This window comes from Haemaphysalis longicornis, unplaced genomic scaffold (genome assembly GCF_048455015.1).
Source record: "Haemaphysalis longicornis isolate Haplotype H1 unplaced genomic scaffold, Haemaphysalis longicornis Haplotype H1 scaffold_4, whole genome shotgun sequence".
Classification (NCBI taxonomy): domain Eukaryota; kingdom Metazoa; phylum Arthropoda; class Arachnida; order Ixodida; family Ixodidae; genus Haemaphysalis; species Haemaphysalis longicornis.
Window position 1 is genome coordinate 16,628,946 of NW_027526361.1, and position 22,979 is coordinate 16,651,924.

A 22,979-nucleotide genomic window follows, 5' to 3' on the forward strand; every position below is an offset into this window, starting at 1 on the left:
GCCGAAAACCAAACATTGTGAAAGGGTAGAGGTTGTGGTCTTCCAGGTATGCGGTGAGGCGCTGATGTACTAGGTGTTCGAAGAGTTTACCGATGCATGAGGTTAGGGAGATTGGTCGAAGAGTAGTCGGCGTCAGTGGCTTGTTGGGTTTTGGGATCAGTATGATGTCCGAGTGTCGCCACTGCTCAGGTAGAGTTTCCCCCTGCCAGTGATAATTGTAAAGGTCGAGGAGATCTTGGAGTGTGTCCTCGTCGAGATTTCGGAGAGTGCGGTAGGTAATATGGTCCTTTCCTGGGGTGGTGTTGCGGGTGAGGCGGGCCAGGACAGCTTGAAATTCAGTGAAGGTAAAGGGGGCGCCTAGTGCTTCGTTAGCTAGGCCCGTATAGCATGTGTCGGGGATGGGTGGGTAGGTAGTAGGGTCGCCAAAAAGATGGTCACGGATCGACTTGAGGAGTTCTTGAGAGGGGAGAGCGCTGTTGCGGATTAGTTGGTGGATTCTATGGTTTGTGTATCTCTTAGTATTGGTGTTGTCGAGAAGGGAACGGAGGAGATGCCACGTTTTCTTTGTGTGGAGAGTGCCTTGGAGCTTATTGCAGAAAGAGTGCCAATTTTGTCTCTGGAGATCGGCGGCATATGCTTGCGCTTGCTAGGTTAGGAGGGCTATGCGCTTTTTAAGTTTACGGTTATGCTTCTGCTGTTTCCAGTGTTTAGTAAGACTACGACGCGCGTCCCAAATGTGCATAAGGTGGGGGTCGACTGCCGGAGTGCTGTCGCTAAGTGCGATTTCTTGGGTGTGCTTTTTAACCCGGTGTTCGAGGGCCTGGGTCCAGTCACTTAAATTTTGGCTTATTGCAGGGAGAGGGGTTGGATCTTCACGGAAGGCGGACCAGTTAGTCAGGCGTGCGGGGCCCGTCCGGGTCGTTTTCTTTTTGGTTGGGAAGCGAAGAGAGAGGAGATGATGGTCACTGCCGAGTGTTTCGTCGAGTCGGGACCATTGGATCTTGAGATGTTTTTAGTGAATGATAAATCAGGTGTGGTGTCTCTGGTGACACTGTTGCCGGTGCGGGTTGGAAAGGTGAGGTCGTTTTGGAGGATAAACTGGTGGTTCTGGGTGGCGCGTAAGTATGATTCTAACGAGGCAATCTTTTGAATGAACCAAACTTGTGTTTTCTCTTCATGGCTCCTTTAAAGCATGTTTTCTACCTAAACAAACAACAGTTTCGACTGTTTCCAAGTCAGCGATGACGGAGCATACACATAACGAGCAGTATTTTGCTTTTATGTTTGGCAATAAAATAAAAATTATTTGTTTGGCGTAACCGCAACATAAGAGGGCAGTACAAGCCTCTCCATGACAAAGAGAGAGAGAGAGAGAGATAAACTTTATTTTGAAGCCTGTGTCCAAAGGACTGCTCGGCTTTTTGGAGAACCCAATGCATGGTATTTGTGGATGCTCCTCTAGTAAGCTGTTGGGTCACATGATCGAACTCAAGAGAAAAATAGCAAAGAAAAGAGACTCTTTTGTTCATTACAGCACTGATTGAATTCGAGCTTGACGAATGAGTGAATCGGCGACATCGGTGCGCTCCGCGGCTACCAGGCGTAGCGCTTCGCTGCTCTTATGTGTCATACAAGCGATGGTCGCGGCCGTATTTTTCTGCGATCACGCCATAAACTAGTAACATAGCAGCAGACGATAGCGTCGTGGCGGTGGTGGCGGCCGGGAAGGTGATAACGCAACAATGCTTGCATTGAAGCAGAGTCCAATTATGTTACTAAAAGCGATTGAAAGAAATAAATAGATACGGTAAAAAAATTACACCATCTTGCCGTTGGGGAACCCTGAGTAGTATGCGAAGCAGCCATGGGGTCGACTGAAGTTCCCATTAGTTTCCAGTCCGTCGTTTCCGTTGACGTTCAGCTTCGCGTGCCTTCGTTGTATCAGTAGCTTCTTGACGAAGTTTGAATGAGTGAATGACATCAGGCGCGTTCGTAGCACATGCTCCCGTTTCGGTTTGTAGCGCAGTGGGAAGAGCGCCACTATCTCCCGTTGCGGCCAGAGAGTCGTGGGATCGAAACCGGCCGCCGCCTAACTATTTCTATTTATAGTGGACTGCGCTGACGTCAGCCCAAACGCTGACGGGGCTCAAGAGACGCGCATGCGCAGTAGAGTGCGGATGGCGGACAACGACAACGAGGGAGGGAGGGACACAGCCCCGAGCATGAGATGCTCCGCATCTAAAAACTATGTGATGTTCTTTAGCTTGACATCCGCCTTTCGCTCGCTTTTGGATCAACGTTGCTTGATCGCCTTGTGGTGTTGGCGCCAATTTTGACCTGCAGAAATGTGTTTCTCTTGCCAGCCTCAGCTACCGTCTTAACTTTTAAAGTACGTGCAAAGTGTTTTTATATCTTTTATGGGTAATATTTGATACCTTGGTTGTGATCTTTATGAGTGAAGCGTCAAATTGCACTGCACGTCGTCAGAGCTATTCGTACATGCCGTCACTGACTGCTTACGTTGGGGTTACGCAAAAAACATGGCGAATTGCCTGGGAATTTGAGCATTCGAGAATAGGGCCCTTGGTATATTTATCTGGCGGAAACCATTGTTCTCAAATTCACGGGCCCAGTAATCCGAATGCACTTCCTGTAATTTCCTACTTAGCCAGACGGCGGCCCTGTATGAAAAATGGGGTCCAATTGCCTCGTTTTTCGCGAAACCTTCTAACCTAAGTTTGTGCATTTAACCTCTCCCACCCGCCTATCAGTCTCTCCTTTATATTTTATATCTACAACAAGCCAAACCGGAAGCGACGTTTCGCTTTCAATGCGGCGCCGACCTGCCGCGGTTCCTACTATCCTTATCTCGCCCACTTCACCCATGTGGAACAAAGGCTCCGCTTTTTTATGCGGTACGTATCACATTGTTGAGGAAACGACTGCCCGCGGCCTAGTCTTTTTTTTTTTTTTTTTTTTGTGCGTGTGTGCGCGTCCCTTTTCTACGCCATGCTGCTCCATTTAGCGCATCTGTGGATACCGTACAACTGCGAGACCGCAGTAAAACGCCCTAGACCGGCGATTTGTGCGATCACGTGAACGAGCGGCGCGATATGTTCGTAAACGTAGCTGTTGTCTCCGCACCCGACCAACGACTGTGACCTAACAGCGGGCTCGCTGGCGCGGATGCGTGTTTTGGTCGTATAAGGGAGTCCATAGACCTGTTGCGCAGCACTAGCTGTCACACTCGTCGCCGCTTTTTCGACACGCGTGAAACCGACGTCAACAGCAAGTGACAAAAGTGCCGTGAGGCTTGGCTTTTTAAATTCTCTTTGTCTTCATTCCCTTTTCCTTATTTTTTTTTAATCTCGCAGGCTATTTTAGCGCCTCAATGTGAACCTTCATGTTATCATTTCTCTGGGTCATGGAATGGACTTCACTGAATAAAAATTCATATTTAGGGGGCTTTACGCGCCGATGTCCGGGCTATCCCCATTAATTTCTACCACGTGGTAATTTTCAACCTGCACCAGAGTCTCGGAAGACGCGAGTTTTCGTTTTTCGCTTCCATCCGAAAAACGTCCGCCGTGGCCTGTCAACGAACCCGCGCCTTTGGGCTCAGCAGCACAACGCGTTAGCCACTGAGACACCCCGAGAGGTTCGCTTTGATGGGAGAGGCAAACTACACCCACTGCCAGATGAGCAGGTCGTCACACTTTTTGCGAGAGAACTGCGTAAGACGGCAATATTATATGCGAAATCATATGTTTTGGACAACCACGTTATGTATAGGAAACCAAGTTTGAGTGTGAAGTTGGAGAAAAAATCCCGGGAAAACTTAAAAGTTTAGGCGACCCTTAAGAGGTGCTCGTGTACCAACTCGCAAAACTGGAGTATTTATAGCGAAATATGGAATCTTGTTCCATGCCGAGCATAATCGAATTTCGTTTTGATAGAAAGCTAATGGTTTCAATTTGAAAGCGAAATGAATTGTCGCTGTTTCTAACTCACTGACTTTACGATTAACGGTTAGTGTAATAAAACGCTTAAATTTTGCTTCTAACAGAAGTATCTGGTAATAAATTACGCATTTTGTCATTAACAAGTATTCTAACAAAAGGCGAAAAGTGACATCACGCAGAGGCATATGCGGCTCCGCAGGCGTCAGCGTTCTGTAAGCGGCCCTCCTGGTCCTCGAAACTCGCGAACAGGGCCGGTTAGCCGAAGAACTTGCTGGGGCCTGTATGCGATACGCCGCTGCAAAAGACCGAAAAAATTGGAAAAGGAGGCCACCTCTAGAGGTGAGAGGTAAACAAAATGCGTGCGGCTGTCTTGCCATACGTCAGCGGGTATTTCCATACATTGCACAAAAAGTGAAGACGGAACACGGCATCATTGCGGTGTTTCGGCGCTTAACAAGGCCTACGCTATGAACCTCATTATGAACCTCAGTATGAACCTCATTCTGCACCTCATTATGAACCTATGAACAAACACGCAGAAAGCCAAGTTTGAAACAAGGGTTGCCCCACCAGATATGCTGAGTGCACAAAAAAAAAAACGTGGTGCGCCGAATCCTTTGTCCTGCGGGTTGGAGACTTTGCTGCACACTGTCGGGACTGCATGTGTCTAAGCGAGCACACTTGACCTTACGTTTATCGAAAGAAAGTAAAACAAGCTCGGGCATAAGATTGTCGAAGCCTTCGCGATCGGCGAATCAATCAATCAATCAATCAATAAATAAATCAATCAATCAATCAATCAATCAATCAATCAATCAATCAATCAATCAATCAATCAATCAATCAATCAGTTGCTTACAGCGCAAGCACTACGAAGGCCAGCCACAAGAAACCTGTGTCCGTACTCTGAATCCTGTATGCGTACTCTGCAGCCCAGAAATGTATTACACGCACAGAGAGAAGGACATACCGGCAAACGGGTATTGGCCAAAGCATTAAAAACAGGAATGTACGCTACTTCAGCGGTTGGAGCAGGCAAACTGTCTCAAATTTATTTCGTTTTTACTGCGCCGCCTGATTTAGCGCTAAGAGAAAACAGACTCCGAATTCCACAAATGGCAATCCATAATACCGCCATTCTCTTGAGAGCCCGCGGAAGCATTCCAATGCGGAGCGCGAGGCCATGAACAATTGTCAGCGAGGCTCTTTTCTTCTTTTCACTGGCTCATCCGACATGCCTGACGCTGAATACGGCGAAACAAATCAGCCCAGCCTGAAAAACAGACCTAGCGGTAGCTTTGTTGCATTCGTCGGAACTAGCAGGTGGCACGAACAAAAACCGCAAAAATAAAGATAGAAAACGAGGGAGTTTGTCTGCCGCGACCAGGGAGACCTGACCGTGAACTGCAGCGAGCGCAGCGGGAGCTGACGAATCGCGGCGGCTGCTTGGGTTTGCGTTATTCGCGAAAGGGCATCCAACGGCAGAAATTTCGCGCTGCGCTTCTGCCGCAAAGGGCGCCAAACGCTTGCTGGATAGGAAATGCCCGAACAATACTTCTGAGCCACGCCCCGATCCGCCAAGATGAACACCTAGCTCTGGGGTTGTTGAGGCAAAAAACAAACCAAAAAAGACAACGCGAGAAGCTGACGCTACTCTTCCGAAAATTTCAAGCAGTTCCAAAACCTAGGTCATTCAATACCTTGGAAGAGTGTGCAGCTGTCACGAACATTGGAGGCTGGCTAACAGCCAGATCGGTTCCGCAGAATTGTATGGTTAAGCAACGCCGCAAAAGCGAGTAAATGAGAGAGCGAACACTACTCAAGCGCTGATTGGGCACCGAAAGTTTAATGCGAAGAAAGCGGGAATAAAACTCCAGGAATATAACTCGGTCCGAACAGGGGGATAAAAAGTACGAATACATCTACGTACTTCTTAATCATCGTAAATACGAAAGCACAGATGTCCAATTGAATGCCTGAGATGCTTTGTTTTGACCCCGCGTTATCGAAGGGCTTCGTCCTCGACCCGACGACTTGCTTCGCGATCCGCTTCCGCCTTACTCTTTCGAATGGCTTCGATCTGTCTCCTGCGCATTGCGTTGCGCTGCTACGCGGTCCTTCAGTCATGTATTAAGAGGGGCACGATGGTGGGTTTCACTTCCTGTCAGTTCTCTCGCTTGGCTGTGTTCTAACGCTCCCCTACTTAATCTACACTGTATTTGTGCAGACGGCCCCCTTTCGCTACTGCCGATTTTAAGCGCGGGCTATGGAACGCCCCATACTGTGGAACGCTTCAAAGAAATCGGAGAGCCGATCCGCTGTTACAGACGCTGACACCAGCGCCAACGTCGGCTCATCCGATTAAAGTGCTATTTGATGCTCTCACTTAAAATCAGAACTAATGCAACTGTGTTCAGACCGGTCGCAATGCTTTTTTTACTCGCGTAAAATGTTGCAAGAATAATGCTCCAACCGAAATCAAATTACATGCAGACAAGTCTCTCATTCGCCCGGCCTTCGGATATACACTAAATTAACCCGAAGCCACTACACGTATTAGGGAAGACTGAACGAATTCAGAAATCAGGTGTACTGTTCATTGGCTCTATTCATTCACAGAATTCACGTATTACCGATATAATTACTAGTTTAAACCTTCAGCCACTCCCGCAACAAAAAAATGATTTGTAAAGCAATGCTTACGTACCTTTTCTACCATGGTCACCTTAAAGTACCCCGCCTCTTCCACTTAGACAACCTATTTAAATATTCACTGACGATAAACCATAACAAAAACATTTCTCAGCATACTAGTCGCGTCAACATATAAAAACATTTCCTGTTCGGGATGGTAATTTCTTAATGTAATAAAGTAACGGCCAGTGCTGTAAACTGCACTTTTATAAACTGTAAACTGTAGAATGTAAACTACACTACATTTGTGTATTGGATACAGACATCGATTCTTATTACTTAATATATCGATGTAAAGACAAAGTAGTGCTTGCATTTTTACCTTCAGAGGTTCTGTTATTTGTTGACATTTTTTCGGGTGTGGTTATGTTATGTATCCAATACTGCATGGCCCCAGGTACGCCCTGCAGCATTCGAAAATAAGTAAATTACTTAATTACATGAGCGACGCCCGCGTGAGGTCGTCTGGTGCAAAATATTTAAATGCTCTTGCTTTACGTGCCTGCGCCGCACTTGGTCTGTGAGAAATGCCGGAGTAGAGGGCTATAAATTTATTTAGACCTTCCTGGAGATCTTTGACGCCCCCCAAAATCTCAATACACGGGCGTTTCGGTTTTCTGCTTTCATAAGAAAAACGGCGGCAGCGTCCTTGCCCTCAGCAGCACTACACTTAGCCTCTGAGCCACCACGGTGGGTCGCTGTTTATGCCGAAATCCTAGCAGTATCCCGATCTCCCTTGACATGTTACAACATGTCGATGTGTTACGTCTACGCCGCCCAAAAAGCCTTCGTAAAAATGCTTCACATTTAAAAACACAAAAACAAAATGTTTAAAGCAGAGGTCAATCTCCTTTTCTATACTGACTCAATCAGACCCATTGGGGTCAGGCTGCAGAACGGAGTTTTTGCTCGCGCACCGAGGATAGAGAGAGAGAGAGAGATAGAAATGGTATGCGCACACACGCAGCCCATGTGCGATGATGAAGACCGGGAGCACCGGGAGGGGCGAGCAGCGGGTCCTGGGCGGCGTTAAGCGCACCCCGGGGATGCTGGCGAAGGTCGTTCACCAAGCGCGCGCCGGGCGACCATTGATCCACAGCTGCGGCGCGATAGCGCCAGCACACCGACTCCACTCGGCCCCGACCGTAGTGCGCGCACGTACCTCCGAGAGCTGCACACGCTACTGCCTTCCCTCCGCCAACGCCACCGCCTCCCTCGAAGCTCGAGCTCGGCCGCCCTGCGCGCGAGCAGCACACAACAGCTGCCGAGCCTGGAGCGAACAGCGCTGTGGAGCGGCGCTATGCCTGCTTCCTCACCCAACTCGGCGACGCCGGCTCGTTCCGGGGCGATGATAGTGCTCTGCCTGGTTACCGCCGTGCTGCTGAGACCAGTGGCGGCCGAAGACAACTACGTGAGTGCCATCTTTGTGTGTGTGCTGCATGTACAGGCCTGAATCCGGAAAAGCAATGTAGCGCGGGTTGCGATCCCCTTGGTTTCGGCTTGCGGGAATAAGTGCCACGCGCCACTGGGTTTCCATCACAGAGAAACAACAGCTGCTGCTGCATGAGCTGTAACCTATAACGTTGGCGGCAGACCCGACTGCTCCCATAAAGTTTTCTTCCGTGTTTCAGTCGTGTTCGTGGCTGCAACGCTGAGGGGTATGCTCCTTCCCCGATGAATGCGTCCAACCGTAAGAGTTCAGTGTAAAACAGAGGTTAGCTTCGGGGGAGGGGCTCATAGGTATGGGCCGTATGGTTCTGCATTATGAGAGTGATTCCGGCACACACTCAGCCATTTCTGGTTTTGAAACTGGCGGATTAATCCCTGGCAGTTTGGATGGAACAGTACCGCTCATTTCGTCTTTCACATGCTCGCTCGAGTTGGCTCGTGCAAGGCTCGTGCAATACGTTTGGTCCGTGGCTTGTGACAACTGCAGCGCCCAGAACTTACCTGGAGCAGAACTGCGCGAATTCCATCTGAGCCAAGCTGAAAGAATTCCATCCGCAAATTCCCCCGCCTGGGTGGTTACGTTGTAGGACTTTGGTAGGCAGGTCACTTTTGATTTGCAGCACAATTTAACCCTGCAGCGGTAGTTTGTTTAACTTTGGGAGGGGCACTTCACAGCTGTGTGCGCTTTAATCTCGGCAAGGTCAAAGATCATGCTGTGTTGGAACATTCCTTTTGCAGCGCATAGACATACCAGTAAAGAACAGATGCTCAACTATGAATATTTTTACGCCCCAACTCGTGCACTGGGAAGTATCGACGTAGTAGATTGTTTTCGATTAATTATAGACCACAGTGTTGTACCGGACAACAATTGCGAGTCATTCAATACTCTTATTGTATAGCATTTATGCACGTAACCTTTACAGGAAGCAGTAAAAAATTTCAGTCAAGGTAGGAAGCCTGAGAGGCTGAGTTGGTTAATAAGAGGAGGTTTAGTTTGTCTTCCGGATCGTAGCTAATCTTCGAAAACAACTTGAAGCCAAACAAAAAGAAAAGTCTTTTACAACTAAGCCTATCTGAATAAAGTGATTGTAATTTAAGGAATAAAGAAATAGAAGAAATTTTCTGGAAGATGATCGAGCGGAATCTTTCGACAAGTTTTAAATTATCAAAAATATTTACATGAAATTATGAAATAAAAGATTAAACTTACAATTAGAATTAGAAACTTACAAAAGAGTACGTCGTTAGTGGGGACATATTCCAATTTACTTTAAAACATTATTACCCGTTTAAGTCATTGGAAGCGCGTAACTGTTGTCCTAAGTTCGCTGAACGTTGCTCCAGGATTTCGCAATTTCGACTTTTGCAAAACCTACGGGAGCGCAGAAACCACTTAGAGTGCAAAAAAAAATATCTTTACCGCCTTCGGCGCTATAACTGGGTTGATTAAATTGATTGTAATTAAATTAACTGGGTAATTGTTGGCTTCCTAAGGTGCAATGACACGAACCCCATTGCTTGCCTAATTTTGCGAATTCCGTCATTCATTTTTGAACGTTCCCACCATTTCTTAAACTGCTAGCTTGTCTCGTAAACGCAATACACATCACTCGTATTCGTTGATTGCCTGCCGAGATATTCTCTCTATACAATGACGCGTCTATCTTGGGCTCGGATGCAGCCTAAAGTCGGTATACAAGGGCATCCCCGTATATCTGGCCCCCATCGCGGGACACCCATCCGCGGTGAGGTATCGAGGCTGCGACCTCATTTTTTAGCGGCAAACGCACACCGCGCATGCAGCCACGGCGGCGAGCCTGCCTGCTGCTTGCGGGACTCCAAGCTGCGCTCGTATACCACGATTATTTTCAAGAATGCTACACAGCGGGGCATGCTAGCAAAAGGTTGTGCACGTGTTGCTATGTACTGCGAGCTGTGCAGTGACGTCAGCATGCGGCTCGCGCCTTCTGTTAGTGCAGGCAAGGGGCGCGCGAGCTTGGTCGCCCTTTCGTTTGTTTGTATCGAACGCTTATTAGCAAGCATGGCCTGCGACCTTTGCTGGTGTAAAATTCGCCGTGATGGATGTCGTAGAGCGTCGCTACACCATTGTTCGCGAACGCGCCAGCTCGCGGTGTTAACGTCGCGAGCGTCTTCTCTTCGTGCCGTCGGCTTCGGGAGGCTTTTCTCTATGGTGATCACTGCCGACTCCGCTCCTCAGGGAAGCTTGAAACATTGGTTATGGCTCCCAATCGACATGGAGATTACAATGCCACAGCTTCTAGAAGCGGCTGTTTAGACAAACCGCGCTAATAAAGCATCTTTACAAGGCGTGGGCAAATGGAGCCTGTATGCTAGCCTAAACATCTTCTACACTCTTTATTTCGTAAGCCTACACTTCGAGGAAGATCAGATGCGGTCTCGATTTTTTTCTTTTTTTGCCTCAATGTGGGCTGCGAATCTGGCTGAACTTAACATATCTTAGTATGCACGTAGGTACGTCATAGCGCATTGTAAACGTCGTCGTCGCCATCATCTACATCATCATCATCTTCACAACCCGCTCCTCAGAGTTGATGATAATCGCCATCCCGCCCCGGGTGAAGAATGGCGGCAGAAAAGAAGACAGTAATGTCGAATCACAAGTCATTGTCCTTCATTAATGACGAGCGGGGAAGGTAATCTGCAAGTAATTTAGTACTAATGGCTTCCGGCCTTCAAACAACATAGTTTCGCATTGTGCTTTTCATCCGATTCCCCTGAAGGAAAGAGCGCTAACTTGAGACTTTTTCACTTTGTCGTCTGGATTCACTGGCCAACAAATTTGAGGCGTCTGGCCATTTGCCGTCTTGAAGTAATAACCCAACGCGTGTCGTTGTCAATGAACATGACAACGCATGATTATTGTTCGGAAATTTTTGCTAACGGTTAGAGTAAACTGCTTTTCATTGATCGCAGTTCTTAAAATTATTCAAAGCATACGATTCCTGTTTTCTGTAGAGTAACGCATGCTTTGAATTCGATAACTTCGAGCACTGTATGATAGCGGCCAACAAAGTCTTAAGCTCTGTTGAACAAAAGTGTATAAAAACTCGTAGGCCCGTGTGCCCCGCGCCGAAGACTTCTCTAATTCGGCGTTTGCAGCAGCTGTACTTGTCAAAAGACGATCAGTTACGGCGTCTTCATCCCGATATTTTTTATCGTTCCACCGCAGTCTCGCGCTCAAGTACGATTGTTGCCAGTACAATTCATCGGCGTTGATTCCGTGGGTTATCATGCGCGCGAACTTTACGATCTGCACAGCGCTAGTTACCCCTATTATATATACGTGCTACAAAACCTCTCGCCAAAGTTACCAAGCTGCCGTCACATTCTTTATCGCGACAGGACACGTGTGAGGTAGAGAAGTATGGCTCCAGATGGGCTGGTTGTTACGATTTATATTGGTACGAACAGCGTTCAAAAATATGTGTGCTAAAAGGGGAAGCAAAAATACCATCAAGATCTGACTATACCGCCCAATTTTATTACAAGAGGAATCAAGGTATATTATGATCAAATAACGCCATAAACAACAGCATGAATTTTTTAGCATGAGTTGTGCATTCTCATATCAATAATGAAAAAGGTTTTTTTATGATGAGCTTTAACGCGCCGACGCTACACAGACGGTGAGGCGCGCCGTGTGGGGGGCTCCGGATTAATTTTGACCTTTTGGGGATCTTTAACGTGCGCCGAAATCTCGAAACACACGGGCGGTTTTGCTTTTCGCCTCCATGAGAAAAGCGGTCGCCGCGGCCGAGAATAGAACTTGAATAATAAAAACCGAAACTCACAAAATGTTTGTTTCCCCTTTGCCTTTGTCGCGTGCCTATCTTTCGCCAATCCTTGTACACAGTGGATAATGCGCTTATCCACAACACAACTCTTCGCTCATCTGGGCGTCTGTTCCGTGCCGTGACTTGCAAGGATAGTGAAGAAATACTGGACAGAGAGAGATACGGTTCACAAAATTCTCTCGAGGACGTTCCGCATACGGCGAGTTGAAATATAGAACGTGCCGCTAAGCGCAAGTGTGCTGACCGCTGTACTTGAGCTGTCAGACTGAATGCGACAGATTGAATATAGGCGCCATGTGTACCTCATTTCTTCCGTTCCTGACGAGCGCGTAGTGGCGCTTGTTCTATTGTTCGACGACTAACCGAGAGCAAAGGAAGCGAGTGCGAATGGCGTCACACGATGCAATTCGTATTCTGCACGAAGTGCGTATGCCGTATGTTCGATACCTTTGTCGCGTCAGCGTGCTCACATTGGCGAATAATCAGGCTGCTGTGTTAATTATTGCGCGCCTCACCACTAGTCATTGAGGGGCACCACGCTCTGGCGATTATGTACTCGCAAAGCGAGCACACGTCGTTTGGGGGGCGAGTTTTTATTCTGAGATGGACACACTGAGATGAGTGAAGAATCGCAACGCAAAATAATACGAACGAAGACCAAGGTACGAAATACAGGAGCGCTGACTTCCAACTGATGTCTGGGTGAAAATACTACGATTATAAAAACACACTGGAAAAAAATTATGTAAAAACAAGTGAAAGTGAACTGCTAAACTGCTAATAGATCAGAGCAAAAATTTAAAAAGGTAACAAAAAATCTTTTTGTGCCATTACTGCAATCCGTTCACTGAGACAAATACCTCTTTGAGGGACAATGAAACTGGTGGCGAGCTTACGCAGTGATTAGCCTCCCTCGCTATGGCCGATGCTTGCTTCACTGATTTCGCGCGTCTGCTGATTATATCGACTGCTGATGGTAGTGCGTTCTTCCAGGAAAGGCACGCACCCGCTAGAGCGCAGACTCACGTTTCCTTTATTTCCTGGAGCACATTGTGTCGATTCTCGTGCAACTTGTCGATTATGAAACCGCCTGTATTGGATTGCATTATTTTCGCAGTAAACCTCAGTTGGACGTCACCACTCATATATTTCAATGGACTAAGGCGGGCGGGATGGTCACTAGCAGTTAGACATGTTTAAGCAGCACGGCGAAAAGCAGGCCAAAGAAAAAAAAAATCATGAGCCGTTAAACGCTGTGAAGGTGGATGACGAATGAAGCTGTTTAACAGACGACACATAGGTGACACGGAATTTTGAGCAAATGTAGCGGAATCCTATCCCTATAAAGCCTCGCTTTAAAAAGATATATACCCCACAGGTCGAGCGCTGGACATCAGCTAGAAATTTTTAATCACGCAAGTATAGAAGGCAAGGGCGCGAGCCCGAAATTCAGACAAGGTAATCATGGTAAAGTTGTCCTGAGCTTGAGCACGTGGCAGTCTGTTTCTTTCTTCGGTGCCGCTGATAATTAGGTAAATGCCTCCGCCCGCAACTTGCGCTTGTATACAGTTGCGTGGTGCTCGCAGGGATTGTCTTAATAGACGAACCTACCTGTATGACTGATGTAACACTTTATGTAACGATGTTATAGTGCCCACGTCGGATGCTCTCAGCAGCGATCGGTCGGAAAAACAACCACTGCGCCATGAGGAACGCCCCAGAGTCAGGTGTGTGCGAAGTGGGCGTTGTGTACAAGGCGCCACTTGCCTGCAGAAAATGCCACATGGTGCGTCAGTGACAAGCCCCGAGAGCACGCGCCCAGCTGTGCAGTCGCTGTCTGCCGAGGGGCCATAGCTGATAATCGCCGCGGCTTGTGTGCTCCACTTTTGGACGAGATACGTGCATAGTAGTCTGTTTTAAGGACCAAGACACTCGTGGATTGTTTGAGGCTGGATGTATCTTCCGTACAGGCGATAACTGTGTCAGCAGCGCATCAACGACGCCGTCGGACAAACAGATTGCAGTGTGATATAAACTTACCACGTGATATACCTTACCACGTTATAGGTGCCACGTAACCACGTGATATACCATGGGATAAAAACTTAGTCTTCCCACTGATTATTTTCCCCCAATTTTCCGCTCTCACTATTGCCTTCTCGTTTTGTGTCAATAAACGATTCCAGTTGATAAGGTCCAGCCGTCGTCGTGTGTGGTCTCTTACTTTTTGCCTCGTCTTCACCGGGCTGTTCATTTTTCGCTTCTGATGCATGTCGTTCCTTTGTCTTTGTCCTTGATACGCGGTCATTATTAAATGCCACGACGTCGCTAAGACGCACTGTAGTGCTGTGCATGAGAGGGGTGCTCGTATGCGGTTGTTGTCAGTTCATCATGGGGATAGAGGAGAGGTGTAGTAATTTCCTGAGATCTAGTAAACGCAGTTGAAAGCGCCTGTGTCATTTTAAGTGCGGAGCACTTTAGGCGCTCGCCTTGTCGTCCTAGCTCGCTCGCTCGCTCGACCCAAGTAAGGCGGCGTCCCGGGGTAACGCTGTTGTTCTCGGTGTACCCCAGAGGCTTCGAAAGCCAAGCGGTTTATATAGTCATAAGCGTTCGAAACTCCTGAAACGCTGGCGCTTTTCATACATCTTCCCGTTGTTTAGCGCAAAGAAAACTGTAGGTACATAAATATACGTAATTAACCTGCAGCGCCCTCGTTCCGTTAGTTAAGGACACCCGTTAAGTTGTTTTTTACGATAGTAAACGCAAAATGTCGCAGTGCAACGCCGGCAAGTGCGGGGAGAAAAGCATAAAGAGAACAGAACTCCCGCTGGCGCAGTTTCAGGCAGGGAACGCGCGAGCACTGCGAAGGCGGGAAATTTGAATTGCATGGGGTGGTAGCAGTAAGCGGATAACGGCGGTACAGCCCACTATGGCGAATCACTGCTCTGCACTTCCGAAAGCTTTCACACTGAGTGGAACCGCTTTAATTTTTTCTGTATCCCCTCTGTATACGTCATTTGCCCGCTGTTTTCTTCAAAGGAGCGGCATACTAATAACAATAATTTGTCGAATTGAGGTTTAGCGTACACTTGAATTAATTAGAATAGGAAACCCGGGGGGATTATGTTCTATACTAATGGACAAACATGCTGTAATTTTCTTTCAGATAATCAAATTAAAATTCGTTTTATAGCCATTTTATATTCAGATTTAACAAAGTCACGCAAACGGCTGCAAACGCAGTGGAGGAGGTAAATTTGTTTTCAAACAGTGACTGTTAATTACCTATTGCAATGAAGAAATCTCGATTCGGATGGGTTATAGTGTCGCATAAATGATTTTTTTTTTTTTGAGGCACGCGCTTCAGAAAGCGAATTCGGAGTTATTTCTGGCTACCCCTCCCGTGCAAGTCTATTAGTTCATCGCGATAATCGATTATCTCACCGTAGTCGCGGTGCAGGAACGCGTGTAAATGCAGGGAACGGGGCTTTTCTCGGTTCCATTGTAAAATAAAAGCCCGCAATACCGAAATGACCCTGTTTACAGTATACGCTACAATTCACACAGTAAAAAAAGGGAGTCCTGTCGTTGCCTTTAAGTACCCACGTTGTTGCGTGTACATTTTTTATGTTCCGCTGTAATTTCCGAAGTCCGTTTCTTCTTTTTTATGAGATACCTACCGCAATTAATTCGCCTAAAACAAAAGCACAGTTCCGCCCAACGCAACTTTCCGTATAACAAGTGCCCTCGGCTTATTCGCATGTGCGTAACCCTCCGCGGTGGCTCAGTGGCTAAGACGTTGTGCTGCTGAGCACGAGGACGCGGGTTCGGTTCCCGGCCGCAGTGGCCGCTTTTCTGACGGAGGCGAAAAGCAAAATTTCGGCGCACGTTAAAGATCCCCAGGTGGTTAAAATTAATCCGGAGCCCTCCACTACGGCGCCCCTCATCGCCTGCGTTGCGTCGGCGCGTTAAACCCTACAATCAATCATCAATCATTCGCATGTGCCAGAGACGAAGTCGCGTCGAAATCCAGTCTCTCCATACGCGCTTCCTGCTTGGAACATCTGCGATAATCAACACGCCCTTTTAGGAGCAAGCAGAACAAAGGGAAAGATCAGCTCCGCGGACGCTTATTGAGCTCGTAGCAGGAAGGATCTAGCCGAGCTGGCAACTTTCTCTCTCTCTCTCTCTCTCTCTCTCTCTCTCTCTCTCTCTCTCTCTCTCTCTCTCTCTCTCTCTCTCTCTCTCTCTCTCTCTCTCTCTCTCCACACACACACACGCACACGCGCACGCACACGCGCACACGCACACGCACGCACGCACACTTTTCTTGCGTCGGAAGTAGCGAACCGCTCCAGAATTCAGCACGCCGTTGTAGGCGAAAGCGGGTTTACTGCTGTTTGACTTGCGCGCATGTGGTGTTTTATGTTTTGTTCTATTTCGAGTCAGCGGAACAGCGGCATAGCTCAGACACATGACAGCCACTGTCATCGCGTGCACGGTTTCAGCTAGTAAAAAATAAATTGGGGCAGCATCGCACTAGTGGCGCGAAGACTAGGTACGCACCTAAGCTGGCTGCCCCACCTGTAGCTTATTTCTGGTTCGGCTGAGTTTATGCCTGGTTATGCTTGGAGACTCGGTCAAGTTTTCTGCGTGATGTGAAGCTCCAAGTTGAAGCTCCAAGAGTAGTGGAGGGCGCAGCGGGACGAGCATTTGCTCAAAATTTTTGAACTGGTTCGGTGGCCACCGTTCGGTTTGTGTGGTCTGGCGAGAGGGACGCTAATTACCAAGTGGATTAACGGTTTCGCGTCTCTGCCTTTTGGCTTCTTTCATTTTGGCATTAATTTTCTTCTGCCCCACTAGTCGTAACAAGCGATAGAGCGAGCAGCCACCCCGCGGCGCGTTTCCAAAGCCCCGCTTGTACCAGTTTTATCGCTCCTCCGTCAGGTGGCGACACGCGTCCCGCCCGAGCGCGGCGAGGCAAAGCTACGGTTAAGTTGAAACGCCAGGACGAGCGCAACTGCGCTCGTCCTGTTGTCTCCTCTTAGTGTCGTCGTTCCGCGCAATCCTCACGGCGTTTCAAGTATCAGCCCAACTAGCCCGTCAACAAATCTTGCTGAACTACGGTTACGTGGTGACGGCGCACGCTTTGACGTCATCGTTCGGCAAGGTTTTCCAGCGAATGTTCGCCGGCCGAACCACCAGCTTAAACATAATCGCTGTTAAATCTCCGCAAGCTGCACATGAAAGTTCACCTCATTGCCGATCTTGTGTGCACTCGTACTTTCACGCATGATCATTCGCCGCTTACCGATTAATATGGCGCTGAATGTCAGCGGCTGCGTCGATTTATTGCTGTCTGGGTAGCGGAAGTTGCAATCTTTTTACAAAGAAGTCACACAACATAAAGCTATTTTCTAGCTCTTTACGTTTAGTGTATTTTTCTGCTGCGCTCGAATCACCCAATAAACCATTTCGCCTCTGGAAGGAAAAATAACCTCGTGAATTGTTGCTTTATAGCTGAACTGAGCTGAGCTGACCTGTGTAGGTCTTACGCGCGTATCTTGGCTTTTTAATTTAATTAGGGTGTCTAACCGAGGTTTCTTTTCTTCTTTTTTTGTATATTGACCCCTTAATTCTCGTTTTTTTTCCTCGTAGAAGAGTTTCGAAAACGCTTTAAACACCAGTGAGGGCTTTATATAGTTTTATTTCCTATTAGTTTTATCGGCGCATGCAAGGCGGCCGCGTGGAGTTGCTTTTTCTGGAGTCGCGTCGAACGAGCGCGCAGCGTAATGATGCACGTCGCGCCACGGCGTCTCGAGACATTCCCGCGATAACCAGGACCACCGCGGGTCCCTAATCGAAGCGCCAATATCCGTGCAAGTAAGAGCGGGTGCGCATTGTTGCAGAGCAACACCGATTCGATAATGAGGCAGCATAGTTGACGCCTCTACAGCCTTATCGGCGCCAAGTGAGCGTATATTTTTTTCTCTGTGGTGCTGATATTATATTAAAAATTGCCGTACTTCCCCCCTCCCCCGCCCCCCTTAATGGGCGCAGCCTGGAAACTAAGGTTATTGTTTTTTTTTCTCTGTATGGAGTTGTGTACCAGCCTGAGCCACCCTTACGTATTCGCCTGTATAGCATAAAGCAAAGGCCGAAGTAATGCGTGCATGTCTTGAGCCCTTCTCAATGGGTGATCGTGCGACTCACGAGAAGTAGTTTTCTCAAGTGGTGTTTCCATTTTCCTGAAATATGAAGAAATAAAATAAAGAGCACTGCGAGTGTGCGAAAATGCAATATAGAAATATTGTGCCCCATGCCTCCGATTGGAATCTGGAATCTTAACTTGAAATCTCCAACAGCATCCAGCTCACAATTAGTCCTGAATAATTGGAACGATTCCCTAACTCGCAAGTAAACTCTTCGCTAATGTTAGCAGCCGACTGAGGACGGGGACCATAACAGGCTTTTCATTCGCAAGAAAGACGCGCAGGCAGATGCAGCAGAAGCACCAAAGTGCTGCAAGCAGTGTCCAGAAAAAGGCGTCCTTCTTACCGTCTCTGTCTTTTGTTTGGAAGTCTGTGCGTAACGTTCACATCCCCTGATACGCGTGCGCGATAAGTACCAGCTAGCCTCCTCTATGTCTGTCGATATTTATGAAATTACACTTGCGTGAGTGAACTTTGCTGATACTGCGCGGAGATGCAGCAATTTTACGACAGCAAAACCTGATTACGGCGAGCGGATAAGCAGTGCCGACGCGCGCGGTGACGTCATCGCTCAGCAGACAAACGCTGCACGATGCTGGGACCCAGCGTTCATGCCGCCTTGGGTTGATGTGCTTCGACTATAGTTTTGTAGCTGTTGTTGAATGTCTTTCGACGTTAACGAGCGTTGAGTGCAACGTCAAAAATTTCGCGAGTCTAACGCGCCGAAGCCACACGTGGGCCATGACGCGTGCCGTATGTGGAAGGCTACGGATTCAAGTGCAATGTATGTACGGAGAATTCGTAGGCAGATGCTGATGATTCAGTGGTTGGAACTGGAACGGCGGTCATGGGATCAAAAATGTTTGTTTGTCGCTCGAACTTGCCTGTTCATATCCAGCCGCCGCTGCATGCCACTGAAAGTCGAGCTTTAGGCCTAAATTGCTCCCAGCTCTAGAAATAGCTCAAGTATTTGCTATGCTCTGCAAATTATTTATTTGTGTCGCACGTGCCACGACGGCATTGCGGGGTCAATTACCAGACAAGAAATATTTCTGGAGCGTACGCAAGAAAATCTTGTGCTTCTTTTTAGACTGTTCTTCCGAAGGCGAATGTTTCAGAAAATGTGTCCGCTACTGGCTGTGCTGCTGATCCACGGATCAACCTCGTAGATATTATAAGGGTTTGGTGCCACTTATTACCCACTTGTTTATAACAATCATCGTACGCGGTTGCCTGCTTGCTGCCTATTCCCAGTGCGACTGTAGTTTCGCATCGCCATCGCTAGGCATAGGAGCACCGAAGGACCACTGCCGAGTTAATGAGCTCTGACGCAGCCTTATTTGGACGCGATAAGCACCTTCTCTCCATACGACCTATGTCACTTCCTGTTTACACTGTACGTACTAGGAACCGACCGGAAATGGGTTTCTGGGAACGTGTGGGATCGTTTGCAACCATAGTAGCCACAACTTTCGCAGTTACCGGTTTTTTGTGAGTCTTTATGTTACCTTTAATTTAATTCGAGGTTTATTTCAAATTGTGAATTTAGTCAACGCTAATAATTTATTTCTACCCCATGGATTTGGCGGAGAGATCAGTGTGACTTCATATTAGCTGGACGGAAACCGATCACATCCTGAAATTAAGATTAGTTTACTGACATTAGAACGAAAGGTACTATAAGCAATAATTTCGTACAACCTGAACTTCAGACAAGAGCTTTACGGAGCGAAATTATCAAATAATTCCATGCACACGGTATTTCGCATGAGTGCAACACTTGTCTCGAACGCTAATTGCTCAAAAAAAGAACTTTCTGTGCAATGACTCATGAAAAGCTGCTCTTCATAATGTTGTGCCTACTAGGTTCCATCAGTTTGGAACGCGGTGCAATGATTTCTATGCACACAAACTTTTTCGCTTCAATACTAGCTGCAAGAACCTTTTAGAGAAAACAAAATATCTTTAGAGTACAATATCGTTGAAGTATTCTTAAGAGCTGGGAGTCATTCCGATAAGTCATAGGTTAACGTGAGAGGTCAGCGGCCATGGACTAGCGTTCCAAAATACTTTCGAAACTCGATGACGCTCGGCGAACATCTGCCCAAATGCCGAACAAAGAACAGCGTTGACACGTACGCTCACAATCTGTTTAGACAATTGTCAGTGCACCAAAGTCGAGGGTGTGCTGTGTATCCTCCAATCTGCTAAAACGCAGGCAGCTATATTTTGTTATTAACGTCAAAGAATTTTAACAGCAGAGCTGTTTAAGCTCCGCCTGTTTTCTTCTATCATTAGTTTTGTTCCGCCATCCAGCTTTGCCAGAATAAATACCAAGAAAAAATACCGAGCGCATGTGAGCATGCGCATCGTGAGGGGCGTCCGGCGTCGGCCAGCTCGACCTTCTAAACACTCTGCCCAGCATCCGTGGCGTGATCTCTCGCGGGCCGTTCTCCTCACCAGTTCACGTGCGTTCGCGCCTGAAGCGGGGAGCACAGACGCTGAGTTCGCGCTGCCGACGGCGAGTTCGCCAAGACGGTTGCCGCGGGTTCTAGCACGTGCTTACGCGGTCCACTTTGGCAGATATGGTAAAGGCGTTGGACAAAACGATCCGGGCCTACAGTCACGGAGAACTTTCAGCGGCAAGTTCGGATATCCATGTGAGGTGCAACAGCCGGGCTTCTGACGCAGGGAGAGGGGCTGCCAGCTCTGCTGTTTTTCCAGACTTGCACCGCTAGTGCAAGCAGCGCAAATTTTTTAAAAAGAAATCTATCATCCCATATATGTGCACTTTCCTGCGCGCACGTATACATTCACGATATGGAAGCTAAAGCGCCTTTAAACAATCGCTTAAACTGACTACGGCGTTTACTTCTAATCCCCGTCATCTCCCAGTAGTTCAAAGCTTTCATGCTTTGCTGCAACTTCTTACAGATGACAAATCACTTGTTATTAGGCGGATTCATCGCAAGGTAAAAGCAAGGCAGTCTATGCGTCCCTTATTTTTTACATAAACACACGCACGCACTGAGCGGCTGTTGGAAACAGGACATGATGGGCGCCATTCAGGAAAATTAAACGCCTCAATGGCATTTCCGCTGAGGGACAGAAACAGATCCCTCGACAGAAATGTAGTTTGGACGAGTAATGTTCATGCCAGCTAGGGCCTGTAAACATGTCATACAAATTGAGCGGTCACAAATAGTGCGGGCAGTCTAGCTCAGAAACTAGACATGATTAGGCATCAGTAAGTTATACTACCGCTGAAGCAGATTCGTTGTACTCAGAAGCACTGTTATTTTCAGTATCTTTAATTTTGTTAGGGTCACACCGGCGGTATTAACGACAAAACATTCAGAGAGACACCTAAGAGTCCTCATTATGTGAGTTACAGGCGAAAGCCGTATAAGTTAGTTGACGCTCGCGACGTTTATCTCCCGTCTCCATCGTGTTGTCCTAGCTCTGCATCCTATTCACGCACACGTGCAACGTTTATCTTCAGCCTCGCGTTCTCTTTTTCGCCGTGCACGTCGTAAAACATTCGTGGCGTTCCTTTGGCATCTTTGCTCGTTCTGCGGAATTTTTGTGTCCGCTCACTTCTTTCGGGTCATGCTTCCGCGGGCGTCTACGTTTTCCAGGTGCCGCTAAGGTAGACGCGCAACAGCCCGTCGCACAGAAATGCTAACTGAGCCGTGGAAGGAGACGCGCTTCTCTGTCGGGAATGGGTACACTGATGCTGCCAAATGGGCATTGGCGAATCGGCCGTGGGCTTCGGACTGCAGTTGCAATGATCAATGACCGATTCGTTACGCCATCGTAGGCACGTCGGGCGCCGGAATTTCGCAGAATGGGCCATATAAGGCTTTCGCCTTTAAAAACGACATTTCAGCTTGCTTATACCTTGTGCACTCCGACATGTATGGTAACGTGTTTAATGTATAGAACTTTTAAATGACAAATTGCAATATTCGTTTCAAGTTTATGTAAGTCACGGAACCTCTGTCCTTTTCTGGGTCTGTCTGTTCTGGAAAACTTGTGCACGTAAGACCGGGGTTTCACAGTTAATTTTGTGAGGCATCCTATAATGCAGAGCTTTTATTTGGCGCTCTTTGCTCTTAGTTGGCCTTGCGTTAGTAGGCCACACCAGTCATCATCATATAACGCAGAACTAATTGAAATCTAGGCAATTATCTTGTTTCAAGCATTTGGAGTTTCACCAGTCAATGTGCTAAATAATCGTTGAAGACGCAAATAGACTCAATTCAATGCGATGAAAATGAGATAACAATATTTATCTTGATAAAAACGACATTGAGAGTTGTTCTTGATGTTCGGTCTATGCACGGCTGGAAAAAAAGAAAGATTTATTTGAGCAGATATGAAAGAAAACGTATATTTATACAGCTGCATAATTACGCGCGTAGGGTAACGATCGAATGAAAAATAATTGAGACTCCGGTGGATGCTGCATTTAGAATTGAGAAAGCCCTGTAACAGCTCTGGATCTTCGCTCGCCCCGCACTCAGCTACAAGTTGGGTCAACACTAGCTATCGGCCGTTGACTCAACTCTAGTGACAAGACATCGAAGCTTTTCAAGATAGTGGACTGTGTTTGCAGCCACTGTTTGTGAGCTGATTGTGGCGTTATCCATTTCGACCTCGCTGATGTGGGAATCTAATCGCTACTACCTCACCTTGATGGCTTTCATTCCCTGCGCGGCGCCAGGAAAACAACGGATTCGCGTGGCGCTCTCCGAATCACGGTGCCCAGAAGCTAGAACTTGACATTTTCGATCATTGCAATGGGCTTTGTGTTGCCGCCC

General features: G+C 47.5%; 1 protein-coding gene and 1 long non-coding RNA gene across 2 annotated transcripts in view; one reads left to right on the forward strand and one right to left on the reverse strand.

Moving 5' to 3' along the window:
* The window catches only part of LOC144178317 (uncharacterized), a 39,918-nt gene extending 32,095 nt beyond the window's left edge, over window positions 1–7,823 (reverse strand). Inside the window, exons 1-2 of the long non-coding RNA XR_013323994.1 lie at window positions 7,616–7,823; window positions 6,979–7,060 (exon numbers count right to left, since the gene is read on the reverse strand). This is a non-coding gene — a long non-coding RNA (uncharacterized LOC144178317). The remainder of the gene's footprint in view (window positions 1–6,978; window positions 7,061–7,615) is intronic.
* Window positions 7,709–22,979, forward strand: part of LOC144178316 (angiotensin-converting enzyme-like) — a 43,647-nt gene continuing 28,376 nt past the window's right edge. The window contains exon 1 of the mRNA XM_077706068.1: window positions 7,709–8,067. Coding sequence (XP_077562194.1) covers window positions 7,957–8,067 — 111 coding nt within the window. The 5' untranslated portion in view covers window positions 7,709–7,956. The remainder of the gene's footprint in view (window positions 8,068–22,979) is intronic.